The following is a 15,864-nucleotide window of genomic DNA, read 5'->3' on the forward strand; positions in this document are numbered from 1 at the left end:
AAACGCCGGAAATCGGGAAGTAAACGTCGAGTCAAAAGTGTTGCCTGCGTGCAACAAACAAATTCCACACACATTATTTACCGCCACTGATTTTTTACTATTTATATTTTTTCCCTTTTTCGAACTAAGTTATAAGTTTTTTATTTTGTTTATATTAATATAATATCGTTCTTTGTTGCAAACATATATTGTTTGTTAGTTTCCGAAACAATCAAGTTCATGATTTCATCATTCATAATTTTTTTAAATAATCGGATTCTTCGCAGTTATTTATATGAAATTGTGATCCAGATTGGCTAGGATCAAATGGATGCATTTGTGGGACAAATGTTTCGTGCTTCCATTCAAAAGTTGGCTGCATATTTACTTGGCTGGTGGAAGAAGTATCATCAGGAGTATCTGATGGAAGGAGTATCAAACTGTCTTCGTTGTCCGGTCCGACAAGCGAATCCAAATCGTCGTTATCGCTTTCGTCTTCAGATTCGGCAGTTATGAAATAATAAATCTCTTCTGTATCTTCAGAAGCCATTATTATTAAAAAATATATTGAACACAAACACAAAAAACACGAAATTACAATTTTTTTTGTAAATGCACTTTTATTATCGAAAACTGTATTATATATGCACTTTTATTATCGAAAAATGTATTATATATCTGATATTTAAAATATTATAAGATCAACACTAGCACTCTCGAGAACAACAAAATACAAACTAAATACAAAAGAATGCAAGATGCTTACTTTCAACGCAAAAAATAATACACATGTTCCACAAATGTGGGAGATTTCTTGCAAGCTGGCAACCTCGGGCCGTTATATTTTGTATGGAATCCAAAAGACTTGCCTTTATATTTAAACTGGTGGTTTTTATCTTGGGTTATAATGAAGAATCCTATTGCTAAGAGATGTCAGACCTAAATTAAAAATTAATAAGTCGAAATATACTTTTATATATTTTTTTATTGATATGGGAATATATGCGCCATATGGCGCGCTTGGGCGTGTGGGACATACTCGCGTTCGCGCCATATGGCGTCTATGGCAGCCAAAAGTTTAATGCCCGACCACCAGCGTATTAATGCTAGAGTTCCATGACAAAGTTCCCGAGGCAACTTTTTCTCTAAAATATTCTAAAAATTTTCTGTTCAAATCACCTGAAGTGACATCAGCAGTTACTCTTTTTTTTCAAATAATTCCATTCTACTTTGCTTAGTGGCAGTTCTTTTGTTCCAACAGCAGTTATTTGTTTAAAATAATCTTGAAACAAAATAGATAATCAACCATGGCATATGCTGAACTCTATTTAGTTGCTCTATTTAGGGTTAGATTTCGACTAAATACTCTCAGCAAAATACTAATTTGACAACATCCTATCTGATTTCCCCATATATTTATATTTCATTCTTCAATCCATCCCAAATTTCTAACTGAAGAGCACGAATGCCACACTTTATTAATTTAATTTTCGAACAATCCTCCGTTATCACGTTTGTAGAATGATTATATAAAAAAACAAAATATATATTTAAAATTAGCCACTACATTCAATTGTGTTCTAAGTAATTTTTCATTAAACGTCTTTTATTATTAAGGAAGACTACCAAAAGCATTCCAAAAGTTTGTTTGTGTTAACAAAATGCAACCGATAATTAAATGTTGTGAAGGTTAGTTTGCAAAATTTATTTTTCAAGTTATAAATAACTTATTTATTTAATACTTACGTTTTATTGTAATAATTTGTACCATAGACAATAGTAATAGATGTGGGTCACAATCACGTATAGTGGAACATCACTAGTGATTGTCGATTTGACGTTCCTGCTCGCCAAAAGGAGAGTTCCTAGGTAAACAATCGAAAACAATTTTTTCTGCAGGAAAACTATATATATATACCCACTGAAAAAACGCGTCTATCTAAATAAGATCAATTATATATTAAAAATTGAATCACACGAAACATATGATAAATAGGTGACGTATTTCTCCAAGTAATTTAGTTGCGAAATGTTTGGTCGCCAAAATTATTATCATTCTTTGCTTCAGTATAAAATAATTAATGCCCAGTTCTTATCGACCTAGGTGGGAATCTAGAATATAATGTTACTAATTTTATCATAAAATATAATTATAATTAATTGTTCAATTCATTAGTATACTTATTTTATTGTATAGATTTGATTCGAAAATGGCGTCCATCCCACTGATGCTCGCTGACAACGATTGCGAACAAGGAGGAAAAGATGGGATAGAGGTAGTATATTTAATTTCATTTAAAAATAATTTGTAAGTGCTATTAAATGTATATTTGTGTTGAAGGATGATTTTGCATATCGAAACAACGTTATGCAAGCTAATAGAGAAATTCGTCTCGGATTCATTCGAAAGGTTTACTCGTTGCTTTCAATTCAACTCTTATCTACAGTTATAATTGGAGCTATTTTTTCGACCGTTGAACCTGTAAAGTTATTTATTCACAAAAAGTATGCATATTCATTTTTAACTTATATTTTATCGATCGATACATTGTTAAAATCATATATTTTTAGCGATTGGATGATTTTGGTGGCTTTCGTATCGAGCTTCGTCATTCTTATAGCCCTACACATCAAAAGAAAGGATTCGCCTACTAATTTAATCCTCTTAGCAGCATTTGTAAGAATATTGAATCAAAATATGATTTTGTAATGATTAAAGATGCATTATATCTATAATATTATTTTTAGACTGTCGTTCAAGCGTATACTGTTGGAGTTTTAGTCTCCTTTTTCGAAAAGGGAATTGTATTACAAGCGCTATTTTTAACTCTTGCTGTTGTTATTGGAATTACGTTATTCACGTTCAACACCAAGAAGGACTTTTCTTCCATGCATTCGGCGTTAGTATATTATATTTATCTTGATTTATATTTAATTACCGATACAAAAATATAATTATAATTCATATTTGCAGATTATTTGCTGGCTTATGCGTTCTGATAGTTGGTGGATTGTTACAGATGTTCTTTCAAAACTCTGCATTTGAATTTTTACTATCAATTGGAGGCGCTTTACTTTTCAGTTTATTTATCATATTCGACACACAGATGCTGATGAATAATCTTTCGCCGGAAGAATACATTCTGGCAACTATAAATCTGTACATGGATATTATCAATCTCTTTATTTATATATTGAGAATACTGCAAGAAGCAAATCGCAATTAAACTAACTTACTTTAATTGCATTTATAAATAAACACCATTTATCTGATTCATTAATAAATTGCACAAACAATTATTATTATGTCTGGAAAGCTTAAATAATTATTTTGAGTCATATTTTTAAATTTACCTATATTAGTTGAAAAATTGTTCTAAATAAAACATGATCTTTAACAATAAATTTATTTTACGATATGGTATTATTTAAATTGTGATAGATTATATAATATATATTTTGTAATTGTTTTTATTTATAAATTAAGAAATATATATAAATGTTAAAACATTAGTGATTATTTAATAGTCCATCGTCTGTAATACATTTGTAAGTTGTAATTAAATATAACTCTTGTGTTATATTTAGAAATGATAGGCAAACAAGTTGTATTTGAATTTGATGTATTACAAAATCTACTTCGATAATTTGCACAAAACTTATGACGTGTATTGTATATATATATAAAAATTATAAATAAAACTACTACTAGCTCATTTATTTTCTTTCTGTGGAATTGAATCGATCCCTAGAACGACAACACTAACCGGAAGAGCACTAGATGTACCTGCAACAATAAATACATTCAATACTTACAATGTAAATAATTAAAAAATTCTTCACTCACTTTCTTTAGGGGTTTTTTGACCATTTGTTTTTTTTTTATCCTAAAAAGTAAATAATTATTAATTTTTACTATACATTTATCATGAGAAAGAAAATATCGTACGCTTTTGGCGATGTTTGAAATGTGTGATGAATGTTCTGATGTTTTATCTTTCACTCTTCTTTGTGGTAGCTTCTCAGTATCAGTGGATCGTTCAGATGTTGATTCAACAGAAGTTAGCTGAATCCAAGATTCTGAAATGAAATGCATTAAAAGCGGACCAGACTATTCTAATGCAAAATACAATTAGGCATAATACCTTGTGAAGAAACATAACTGCTTTTACTTGAAATTGATCCTCTCTCTTTAGATCCAGGTGGGGCACTAAAAATACGACATTATCATATTATGATAGCAAGGTATGACGTCATACTTCTTCACCAAAACTGAAGAAATTCAGTACATAACTAATTTCAGGAAAGACTGATGACTAATAGGTAATTTTGTAGCACTAAATATCTAGGATGTTACACACAGAGATCTCCTTAAGTATCTTATTAGTGCAGTAATCTAATCAAAACAACTTTAACATATATATGAATTTTGTATGACGTGAACATATTAAATGTTTAAAACAATCCAGGCGTCTATTTTCAATATATATACCTAAAATAAAACTTAAAACTCGTACCTATAAATTTCAGGAAGATTCAGGCCTTCTTCGTACGCTTTTTTATTCAACGCCGGCACACTCAATGTTCTCAATTGAGAACTTGCAGAACGGTTAGCTTCCTGTATTATTTTTGTATGAAATTGTTTCTATAAATACAGAATGTTTTAGAATGATAATAACTTTAAAAATATTAAATCAATCAATTATTCTACTTCGTGGATTCTCCATATTTCGGAACTATTTATTTTTCTTTTTACGCTGGCACCAGATTTTTTCCGTAGATCGTTGGCTCGATTTAGTTTATCCTGTTGCTCGTTTATGTCTCTTCTCAATAAATTATACTCACTTATCAGGTCATCCCTATACAATTATTAAATATGACTATAATCTACTATATGTAGTAAATATGAAACACAAATATACAAATGTAATATAAAATCACATACCTCTGCACTTGAGCGTCTCTCAATTGCTCTCTCACTCTTACTATGTCACTTTTGATATTTTCTACTTGCTTGGAATGAAAGCGAACTTGAGATATGACTTGTGATCTTGTGATCCGGCTTTGGTTGTATGTTTCACACAGATTATTATAATCCAACATTTCCGGATCTGTACAAAATAATTTTTCAGTCAATATTATACTGCAGTACATTCAAAGTGGCAAGGTGTAAGTAATTCAAATTTAAACCATCTTTTTTAACAGTGACTAGATTGTGCACAAATCTTTTATTAACAGCATCGACCACTTGAAGAGTCGCCTCGAGAGCAGCGATTTCATTCTCGCCTTTTCTGATTTGGGCGTCTAAGGCATCACCTTCTTGTTGTAACTCGCATTTTTCTTGTGCATTCTAAATATACAATACAACACTAATTAAGGAATCACTTATTAAAAAAAGCAATTCAATTAACACTTACTTTGATTTTGAAATATGCCACCGAATAAACGTTACCGGTTTCATCTTTACCAAGTGACGATAGATAAATATCATAGCTATTACATGAAAATACACATTCAATCAGTTATATCAAAATATTAGCATTACTCAGTAAAATAATGTATATCATTACCGCACTTTGAGCTGATCAATTTTGCTTTGTTCGGATTTGATCTGAGCGATTAGTGCACCTCTCTCCTTTTGCAAAACGCTTTTTTGGGATACAAATATTCCTTGTTGCTTATTCACTTCAGCTTCTCTTACAGACATAGCCTATAAAATTAAGATTCCTATTACATTTACAATATATTGATGTAATCAGGATTCTGAATGGTTAATACAACAAACCCATGATAGTTTCCAAAATACAACGAGGCTTATATTTCCCAAACAAAGTGATATAATTTCATTCTAGCGTTCAAATCCAATTTACTAATTGTAATAAAAAATGATCATCTAATACTACCACCAAACTCTTTGAGCATTGTAATATTTGTATTACAAATACTAAATATTACCCCTTTAGAATAGTTAGTTCTCGAACGAGGCAGAATGGATCTTTTTGGAGCCACAGGAAAAAAAACATTTTTACTGCCGTCAAGGTGTGAAAATCCCAGGAAATATATCTTTCTATATATATGAAACCACAGGATTGAGCAAGTCAACGAAGGAGGCCATGGAGTAAAAAGTATCTCACATAAGTTAATACCTATATTTATTTAATAAAACGTAGTCCTTATGATTTGTTTATGAAGGAAAAGTTCTTAAATTTAAATTTGAAATTTATCTGTTTATGAAAGATAAGTCATATTTTTTTTATTTATTAATATACATATATTAAAATAACCGTAAAAATATAAATTTATAATATTACTACTATTAGTTACATATAATACATAAGAGATTGGAATGAACTGAATATATATTTACCACATGTAAATCGAGATGAGCTCTTGTTATAGTGTCTTCTTTATGCGATAGTTGATTCAAAATTTTCTGGGCATGATTAACCCTCAATTGCAAGATACTTTCGTCTGTGCGAATGTTGCGAGCATTTTTATAAGCTATCCGCTCTTCTCTTGAAGCGCCTTCTACTTCGGCAGTAACTTTATTCAGACGCTCTTGCTAAAAAAACATAATTTTTTACATATATATATTAAGAATAATAGTTATTAATAATAAAGCACCAATGAAGACTGTTCTGATTGTTTATTTGCTATGTTTCTTGATAACAAGTTCAAGCTTCCTTCTAGTTGTGTCACTTGCTTGTTTAAAAGTGTAACCATTTCCCCTTTCTCTTTAAGAATCAGCTCCAACTGTTGTGCTTTTTGTGTAAGTTCTTCGTAATCTTCAATTTTTGTTGGTTCGCCTTCTAATTTTGCAAGTTTTAACATAGCTGCTTCTAGCTGATACGTCTAAAATAACTATTAGTTATATTTTGCATAAAAAGAACACATACTACAATATCTAAATAACTAACAATATTATACAAATTTTCTCTATGATTGGCCAATTCCCTTTCTAGCTTATTTTGTATTGTGTTTAGTTGTGACATTGTTGATTTATTACCTAAATATTAAAGTTTAATATAGATATTTTCATAATAATAATGAATTTTAGTCTCAAACCTTTGGATTCAGCTTGAAGAGAAGTTTCTTCTTCATACATCAAGAGCAAATGTTGCTGAGAACGGTAGAGCTGCTGTTGAATTCTTTCGTTTTCAACGGTGATATGCTTTAGATATTTTTCTTCATTCTAAGAACATTTATTAACCAATAAACTATTGCAAAATGAGCAACTTTTATAATAAAAATAAATGAAAAAATACATTTAGCATATCATCGAGTTGTTTAGTTCTTTGGGCTGCCGTTTTAGAGTCATCCATTATTTCTGAGAGTTTTTCTCTATACTTCATAATCTATCACATCAAATAAAATTATATTAGATTTGCTATATAATAAACAATATTAAAAAAGTTGTCATACCTGTTGATGAATATTGCCGATTAAATTTTGCTTCTCCGATATTTTCTTATCGAAATGTCTATTCCCAATGCGAAAGTTGTTTAGATCTCTCGATATGTTCACAAGTTCTCGTTTAGATATGACAAACTGAAATTTTAAACATATTAGCCGACATTTTAATAAAAATATATAACATTAAAAAATTACTTCGTTATCCAATGATTTGACGTCTTCTTCCAAATTTTTGAGTTCTTGTCGTTTCCAAGATAAATTTTGTTTATGGTCTCTCATTTCTCGGTCAATTTCTGCGTTATTGTTCAATTGCATGTTCAAAAAATCTTGTTTTTCATTAACAGCGTCCGTTTTGATAGTTGAATAGTCGTTCAATACTAACAATTCCTTGAAAATAAAAATTAAATATTATGTGTATACCATTGAACTATAATGTAATAAAGCAATCATTACTTTTTTAAACTGTTGAATTTCTTTATCCCTTTGTCTTAAATTTTCAACGGCAGCGGCCCACATAGACGTTATTCGACGCCTTTCATCCAAAGTTTCAATTATCTATCAAATATAATTATTAAAATTTAAAAAAAATACAAGATAGAATAGTTATAAGTCTTACTAAATCAGATATTCGTTCAGCAGTCTTTTCTTCAGCTATCAAATTTCCACAAGTTTGAGATAGTTGTACGTGTTTTTTATCATGTTCAATTTTGAGTTGTTGCCGTTTAGTTTCCAAGTCCTTTTAATAGAACAATATAGAAATATGAATCATAAGTATTATTAAAAATGTTAAATAATTGTACATGTATCTGTATTGCATCTTCTTTATTAAAATTATTAATTGTATTTATGTCAGCTTCGCTACGTTTGAGAGCATCGCGCCATTCTTCTAATGAACCCTTTTCTTCTCCTATTGAATTTCTACAGGACTCGATTCGTCTTAAAACGTATGCAATTTCACCTATAAAACAAAAGTAGTGAAGCAACGTAATAATATAAATATTAAATTAAAATATACCATGAACTCGTTCAACGCGTTCCTCAATTTCTTTATATTTCCTCTCCATATTAATTTTATCTTTAGATATTTCAGATAACTCGCTAGATATTAGTTTACTCAAATTTTCTTCACTTTCCAATTGCGATTTATGAGCGGCCAGCAATTGCTAAATACAAGATTATATATCAAATAGACATTAAAAATTTTTTAAATTACAATAATCATACCATATTTTCACTGTGTTCATTTTGTATGTTCTTTTTGTGATAATTGAGTTCTTTTTCTTTCACATCATGGACTTTTGTTAATTCTCTCAGTTTTTCTAATTCTTTGTTTCTGTAACAGACAATAATAATATTAAATACACATTATAATCAAACCAAAATTTATATCTCTACCTTTTATCTAGTACTTCTTCCAGATATTTGTTTTCTTCATTTGAGACGGGTATATACATACCGTCACTCCAATTAAGTTGTTGCAATACTTCATGCAAAAAAGCCGGCATGTTTGATGATTTTATGTATCAAATTTGAGCTGATATTAAGCAATCTCTAAATCAAACATTTCTGAATGTGATGAGCAACGGAATCAATAAATACATAGCAACACATTATTGATGTTATACATATAAAACATATGCTGTGCAAAATTGTGCTTTATAATTACTAGAGTAAGTAATTATTATGTTGATATGAATATGTATACTTATTACACAATATTGAATAAATTTATTATTAAATTTCTTGAAATTAACTATTATATAATTAAAAAAAAATATTTTTACAGTAACTCATGGATGGAATGTTATTACCATGGAAACTTTGATAACCAATCATACATCCATACTATTGACTTAATTTTTATGATTCATAGTAACCAATTTTTTTTAAATAAATGAACCTAAAAAGTTTACACAAATTTCAAGGTATTAAAAAAAACTGTAATAGATATTCATGGGTAAACAAAATGAAATCTAAAAAAGTGTGAAAAATTCAAAATACTGCTTAACTATTTTGTAAATTGACAGCAGTGTTATATATAGGATAAAGGATTGCTAATATGTGGCAGTACTAATTAGGCTTGCAACACGATGACACACTAATAGCTTAAAATGGCCACCGCACTTGAAGCTTACACCGAAGGGGGGCAGTGCTCGGTCATTCGTATGGGGAGGGAGGGGGGCTATTTAAGTAGTATGGTGAAGTATGTTTTTAATTCAAGTGAAGATTTGGGCATGATTTATGTTGCAGTTCAGTACAGCAGCCGAAGGTATCGTGAAGACTAATTTCGTGGTAACGGTGAACGAAAAACCTGTAAAGTTAAGCAGTCAATGTTAAAGGTAAGAATAAAGTCCAAATTGTTCAAATTAAGTGCGGTGTACGACAAATATGCACCTTATCACCTTTGCCTTTTACAAGGTGATCCAACTCAAGTTTCCTATGTTAGCAGCACTGTAAATCAGACAGCTGTCAATAACCACGCACGTTCAAAGAGTCAAATATTAGTTCGAAACAACATATCGCTTAATAACCGCTCAATGCGTTAAAATTGTTCAATTGTCTTACAAAAATGACAATTATGTACGAACTGTGTATCGAAATTTACGGAGAATATCGCTGCTGTAAATTAAAGAATAGCCAAAGACCCCGAATAGTTGATTCGTCGGAGTTCAAGGGTTTTAAGCTTTCCTTGTGGCTCCCTTTGATGCGTTTTGCATCTGGACAAGGGACGTCATTTGGAGGGGGAAGGTGGGGGCATTTCCTCTTCATTGAATTGGGCCAGAAAATTGCATGTCGTTTATTGAAATACTGAGAATCTTAATGAAATTGAAATATTAAAAAACGACCACTGACTGGCGAACTTTTGCCCCTCCCCTGGAAAAAGCTGATATGACGTCCTTGGTTCTAAAACAGAAATTCTCGGGTTATCCCTCAAAGAAAATTAAAAAAAATAAACAGTCTCGAATCTATTCCAAAAATATTTTTTACAATGTCATTTCAACGAAATCATATCACTTTAAATATATTTTTTAAAGATATAATGGCTATCCTTACCGATATTACTACGACTTCTGATATGAGAGCATTGGTTAAAGTGTATTCAAACCGAATTTTGGTCAATAGAAGGGCGCAAAAATTATTACTTCTCAGAAACCAAAAATTCACGATAAAGGCAATAAAATCGTGTCGGCGCCTTCGCAGTGGGAACTCTCGGTAACGAACGTTCTCACTGCAACAGCGACGTCACGATTTTATTGCTTTTGACGTGAATTTTTGACTTCTAGGAAGGGATAATTGTAAATTAAATTACTGAATCCAGGTTTCCTAAGGCGCCCTATGTAAAATAGTAACAAGTAAACTTTTCGAAAATGCAATGGTCGGTGTATATTTTCGCCGAACAGAAACCAAACGCAGCATTCTCTGATTGCACATTCCATAGAATGACAACGTTGGCAATTTTTAAAGATTACAAATCTACCGTTACACATATGCCACCAAAAAGTCTAATGATATATGTATTAGACAATAACAAAGAGTTTTGTTTTACCCCGAATCATTAACATGCCGTTGGACATTCTCCATTTCTTTAACGGTGTATAAGCCAGAACACTGCCGTACTAAATCACTTCAATCATGAGCTAATTTCCGCCACGGCAATCTGGACTACCACTTCGCTTCCTACTTGGAATGAAGTCGCGCTTAGCGGAGCTACCCCGAATCGACTGAGATGACTCGCAGAAGTCCAAGAAGGCAGCCGCTTTTCGATACTACAATATTTTAATTTGAGACTCGATGAAACTTTTAAATACCGGGGAAGTTTTAAAATAGTTTAAAACACTGATTATGGTTAAAATGTAGTATTTTAAATTCACTTTTTCTGTATTATAGTCTGTCATTTCATGTTTTTATTTTATTTTAATAACGATACATTTATATTAAAAACATATTTATAATACATCTATGAAATCATTTGAAATTACAAAATGAGGGTAATAAGCAAAATAATTAATTCCACAACTAATTTCGCAACATTTTCTCCAGAAAAATGCACAAGGAAAATACGTTAATGCCTTGAAATTCGTGTGCCAGCTTCTGCGTCTTGCCAAGATGGCGTACTTGACTTATTTTTGGACATGTCTATTTTGATCGCGGACATTTCAATGTTTAGTTGTCCGCGAGTGATTTTAGAAGTCTCTCATGACATGTCTAGCTTTTGATTAGGTTTTACTTAGTTTAAAGTGAATAGTTTAAAGTTATTTTTTTTAAAACATGTGCACTTCTCTGATACCCTGTCCACTGTGCGCTCAGCCGCATTTCAACTCGCTGGAATCGCTGAGGATAGGCCTTATAAAGGTTGCCACTGAAAATCTGGTCTGTCCGATATGTAAAGACATTTTCATAGGCTTGGACAAGTTGACTATACATTTGTTTAGTCATTGCGAAGACATTCTAACCAACAACAGTAATAGCGAGTCAGAGAATCTCGATAGTGTCAAACCAAAGAAGGAACCGATCGAAGAGGTTAAAGTCAAAAAAGGTAAACACCAAAGAGCTGAGAATGAAAGTGCCTCTCTAAAACGAAAGCTTCCAGTGTTCAACATGAACGCTCTTCCGTTTATCGGAATTCCCGAAAGCATATCCGAAAATATAGCCACTGAAAATATTGGTCAAGATTTCAACGTCAACGACGAATCGAGACAGAAGACGCTCTCGGAAAGATGCGACATTTGCGGTTTTTATTTCTTAGGCAAGAACATATTGCACGTGCACAAAAAGCTGATTCATAATTATGACGAAACGGCTGATTCACCGGCAAATCTTGTTTCAAAATACTCTTGTCATTTGTGTTCGAAAGCTTTCAAAATGAAAGGTTCGCTTATGGTGCATTTAAGAATGGTCCATCTCGATGTGGAGAAGAACGAAGATAAAAGCAAAGAAACGCCTCAGATTAAAAATAAAGTCTTAGAAGAAAAGATAGCCGAAGAGAATAAAGTTAATAAGAAAATAAACGAAAGCAAGTTATTGCGAATTGATCACGAACCAGGAAACAATAAGCAATGGAAATGCGACATTTGTCAAAAGCTCTTTACGACTAAATATTTTTTAAAGAAACACAAAAGATTACATACTGGTTTGTTCAATGTAATATTTTTTATCATAAAATAAATAAACTCAAAACGTGATTTATATTTATATAATGTAAGGTATAATATAGATGTATCAATTTAAATTTTATTTTAGGAGAAATGCCATATTCTTGCACGCAATGCAATAAGACGTTTACCTTTCAACAATCGTATCATAAGCATCTACTGTATCACAATGATGACAAACCTCACACATGTTCGCACTGTGGAAGATCTTTTAAAGAGTTATCTACTCTACACAATCATCAAAGGATACACACTGGAGAAAAACCGTTTTCTTGCGAATCATGCGGTATTATTCTATTTATTTTGATGTCACCAATAATATTGATCTAATGTATTTTTTAATTAATTTTCAGGAAAATGTTTTCGTCAAAGAGTATCTTATTTGGTGCATCGTAGAATTCACACTGGAGTTATGCCGTATAAATGCACTGCATGCGACAAAAGTTTTAGATATAAGGTAAGAAAATAATGAAACATTAATGCAGCGTTTCCTGAAGCTGTCTAAAAAATTATACAGATATTTGAACGTGCATATTTTGATTGTACACTGTGCACATCATGTGTATGCTTTATCCATATTTTGGAATATGGGTACATAAACTCAGATGTCACTTGTTGTAGCGGTATTTTTTGCTAAAAAATGAGCAATTAAAATATTCTTACCTCTTCGCCTGTAACCAGGCGCGTACGGTGAGATACATTCTCATTCGCTCGCTCGCGTGTTAAGTGATGAGAGTGAGTGTGAGATAAGAGCGTGCGTTATATGTGTTCCGCATGCCCACTTCTTCTCACTTTCCACGCGAGCTATAAAATTTAAAACTCTTGTTTCATTCAGCCGGCGAACAAATCATTGGCAAATCCTTAAAATAATCATTCTCAAATCCTTGTATTCTTAATTTTTTGGAAAATGTTTGAGAAAGTCTAAATGTTTGTAAATTCCTAGAGTCGGTCATAAAACGTATATTGTCAAACAGTGTTTGGAGTGTTAATCGGAAATCTATCGACTCTTCTTGTACTATCTGCTTTAAATGCAGTAATGAATTTAGCGGATTTCAATACTTCAAAATTGCAGCGGTTGTAAACCATTTAAAAATATTATTTTTTTTACAAAAAAATAAATTTTTTAATAGTAAATTTAAAAATTTCTCTTGAAATGAAAAATCATCATTTATTGAGAAATTTTGTTAGCACTAAATATATCTATAACAAAATGGTGGTCCAAAAACCAAAGAAACGTTGGCTTTTAATTATATTTAAAGTCCGCTAGACATGGCTTAATCTTCGCCAATATGTATCTATTAAATAATTTTTATTTCATTACATTATAATTTTTAGCTGTTAAGATATAAATGGTTTATTGTGAAATAGGAATTTTCAACAAATTTTAAAACTAATAGGTTTAAGATCTCAAGTTAAAAAAACGATAACCACTCTTGATCGATCAAAGCGTTTCCTAAATGAAGTTCAGCAGAACCTTGAGATACCTGAGGTGAGGTAAAATTTAGGGTTCAGTGACAAAATATTTTTAAACACACCTGATTTTATGCGAAGGATTAGATGTTTCATTTTTGAAACATTGTTTTTATTTAAAATTAACAAATTAACTTTACTGTGATCAACGTTTATGGTTTTAGAAAGTCTGGCTCTGAGGTGTTCTAATATGAGATTTTTTCTGAGGTTTTTTCGTAAAGCACCATAGTTTAAATTCCATTTTTTTAATAACAATATAATTATTATGAAAACTTTATTATAATGAACGAAGATGAATCAGTCTTTGATGTCTAAGATTACTGTTTTCAAAATACCGTCTTAGTTTTATATATCATATTAGCAACAAAGCTAGTGATCCATTATTTCTTAAAACATACTCCACTACTGCCTCAAAGGTTTTTCAAATGCAATTATAAAACGCACGCATAATTAAGGAACAAAAATAGGGAAAATGAGCCATAAATGACACATTTTTATGCGCTACTCGGGTTTCTTTATGTTGTACAAACAAAGGTTTCTTGATATTTTATATAATTACGAAACGCTTGTCTATCTGATAGTAACACAAAAGAGAGTTGATACATTTATCTGAATGCTTCGAAACATCATTCTTAATAAATAGCAATTCTGAATTAATTAATATTATATTTACATCACGTCGTTGGGTTTCCACAGTTACGAACCATAAGATATTTTGCCTCAAAATTAGATCAATATTTTACCAATCACTACGCGACTTGTGATTTAAACAAGTCCCATTCTCTGGTAAATATTTAACATTGATGAGATCTATCTTGCGGAATAATCAACATTGTTATATCATGATCAATAAAATATAAATAAATTATTTTTCTTCTTTATTATCTTTATTTTTCTTCATATAATAGATTAATCTATGGTTTCAGGTTTCACAAAGAACTCACAAATGCACGTCTCAACCACCTGGAACCGTAATACGACAATCTGGCGAATTAGTGCAAAAACTGATCAAAAACCAATCTACGAGCATAGAAGTATGCCAAGATAAATTGGAATTGGTGTCTAAAATCGATCCTGTTTTGGATCTGGTCGATCACAGTTTGGAAATGGTTGACAAAAAATGCGACTCGGATAGTAAAAATATCATAGACGAGCTGATCAACGACTCTATCAACAGAATAGACTTTGGTGAGCTGCGGAATGCCATAGAAGACCCCGTCGTCGACTTGTACGCCATGGTCGCCGAAGAAAACATAGCAGAGCAAGATTTACCATCGCCGTCGGACAAATTGAAGAATCTGCGATTGTCGTCTTGCTCTAACAGTCCAGGAAATTGCGACTCCTTCAGTCCTCATCAGAACATCAACAATGATGATTTTAGGCAGGGGTATGCTTCGATGAATGCGCCCTATCACGAAAATGGCATATTTGAACAAATATATAGATAATTTTATTATTATTACATCACTTTTTAGGAAAATCTGCACTTTATTCTAAATCGCTTATATAGTTTTTTAGTCGCAAAATATTATTTTTTTATTACAACTGTGAAAGCGTCATGAAATAGTATCTATTTTTAAATTATATCTTTACTGGACTTGAAACAATACGGAACTCCATAAAGCATCAGTTCATCAAAATCTGTTTTTCATTGTTTATATATTTTCTTGCGACATCTTTGCATTTGAAGTACCGTACGATTGTAAGATACTAGTTTTACAAATTATATTTTTCTCTACATTTCTGCATATTCATTAAAAATGTCTCAATAAAATAAACAATTTAAGTGATGCATTGTATTATTATATTATAATAGTTATTATTATTTTTCTACGTTTTTATTCAGTGT

The 15,864-nt window shown here is 31.2% G+C and overlaps 3 protein-coding genes and 1 long non-coding RNA gene across 5 annotated transcripts; 2 read left to right on the forward strand and 2 right to left on the reverse strand.

The window, feature by feature from the left end:
- Positions 1-1,768: 1,768 nt before the first annotated feature.
- Positions 1,769-3,695, forward strand: LOC148230872 (protein lifeguard 4-like). Its single transcript, XM_088194337.1, has 6 exons — positions 1,769-1,848; positions 2,177-2,255; positions 2,321-2,484; positions 2,551-2,656; positions 2,728-2,879; positions 2,954-3,695. Exons 2-6 carry the CDS (start codon positions 2,190-2,192, stop codon positions 3,204-3,206), a joined length of 741 nt encoding a protein of 246 aa, XP_088050463.1. The 5' UTR covers positions 1,769-1,848; positions 2,177-2,189; the 3' UTR covers positions 3,207-3,695.
- A 429-nt stretch (positions 3,696-4,124) lies between these two features.
- LOC148230873 (uncharacterized) lies at positions 4,125-4,838 on the reverse strand. The gene is made up of 3 exons (XR_015810941.1): positions 4,691-4,838; positions 4,497-4,624; positions 4,125-4,189 (listed from the first exon to the last, which is right to left on the reverse strand). It is a non-coding gene; the product is annotated as an uncharacterized LOC148230873 (long non-coding RNA).
- Positions 4,839-5,107: 269 nt separating this feature from the next.
- On the reverse strand, positions 5,108-8,897 carry Ccdc39 (Coiled-coil domain containing protein 39). The gene is made up of 16 exons (XM_088195855.1): positions 8,788-8,897; positions 8,617-8,725; positions 8,408-8,555; positions 8,193-8,350; positions 8,009-8,128; positions 7,846-7,947; positions 7,588-7,779; positions 7,402-7,527; positions 7,245-7,334; positions 7,045-7,171; positions 6,897-6,985; positions 6,604-6,831; positions 6,347-6,541; positions 5,550-5,689; positions 5,397-5,472; positions 5,108-5,329 (listed from the first exon to the last, which is right to left on the reverse strand). Exons 1-16 carry the CDS (start codon positions 8,895-8,897, stop codon positions 5,108-5,110), a joined length of 2,232 nt encoding a protein of 743 aa, XP_088051981.1.
- A 2,560-nt stretch (positions 8,898-11,457) lies between these two features.
- Positions 11,458-15,805, forward strand: LOC148230875 (uncharacterized). Of its 2 annotated transcripts, none has more exons than XM_088195164.1 (4): positions 11,458-12,534; positions 12,634-12,831; positions 12,899-13,002; positions 14,942-15,805. In XM_088195164.1, exons 1-4 carry the CDS (start codon positions 11,662-11,664, stop codon positions 14,988-14,990), a joined length of 1,224 nt encoding a protein of 407 aa, XP_088051290.1. In that variant the 5' UTR covers positions 11,458-11,661; the 3' UTR covers positions 14,991-15,805. The 2 variants fall into 2 exon arrangements, with proteins under 2 accessions (XP_088051290.1, XP_088051289.1); XM_088195163.1 differs by having other exon boundaries at positions 11,483-12,523.
- Positions 15,806-15,864: the final 59 nt, after the last annotated feature.

Source organism: Plectrocnemia conspersa, unplaced genomic scaffold (genome assembly GCF_051122295.1).
Source record: "Plectrocnemia conspersa isolate PC_06_02 unplaced genomic scaffold, ASM5112229v1 ptg000010l, whole genome shotgun sequence".
In the NCBI taxonomy this organism is placed as follows: Eukaryota; Metazoa; Arthropoda; class Insecta; order Trichoptera; family Polycentropodidae; genus Plectrocnemia; species Plectrocnemia conspersa.

Bases quoted from the DNA above. Each gene is read 5' to 3' on its own strand.
- LOC148230875 (XM_088195163.1), top strand. From the start codon at position 11,662: ATGTGCACTTCTCTGATACCCTGTCCACTGTGCGCTCAGCCGCATTTC. The intron at 12,832-12,898 runs GTATTATTCTAT...ATTAATTTTCAG, and splicing joins GTTTTCTTGCGAATCATGCG to GAAAATGTTTTCGTCAAAGA. The intron at 13,003-14,941 runs GTAAGAAAATAA...CTATGGTTTCAG, and splicing joins ACAAAAGTTTTAGATATAAG to GTTTCACAAAGAACTCACAA.
- LOC148230872 (XM_088194337.1), top strand. From the start codon at position 2,190: ATGGCGTCCATCCCACTGATGCTCGCTGACAACGATTGCGAACAAGGA. The intron at 2,485-2,550 runs GTATGCATATTC...ATATATTTTTAG, and splicing joins AAGTTATTTATTCACAAAAA to CGATTGGATGATTTTGGTGG. The intron at 2,880-2,953 runs GTTAGTATATTA...TCATATTTGCAG, and splicing joins TTTTCTTCCATGCATTCGGC to ATTATTTGCTGGCTTATGCG.
- Ccdc39 (XM_088195855.1), bottom strand. From the start codon at position 8,897: ATGCCGGCTTTTTTGCATGAAGTATTGCAACAACTTAATTGGAGTGAC. The intron at 8,351-8,407 runs GTATATTTTAAT...TTTGTTTTATAG, and splicing joins ACGCGTTGAACGAGTTCATG to GTGAAATTGCATACGTTTTA. The intron at 7,780-7,845 runs GTAATGATTGCT...TTTATTTTCAAG, and splicing joins AAATTCAACAGTTTAAAAAA to GAATTGTTAGTATTGAACGA.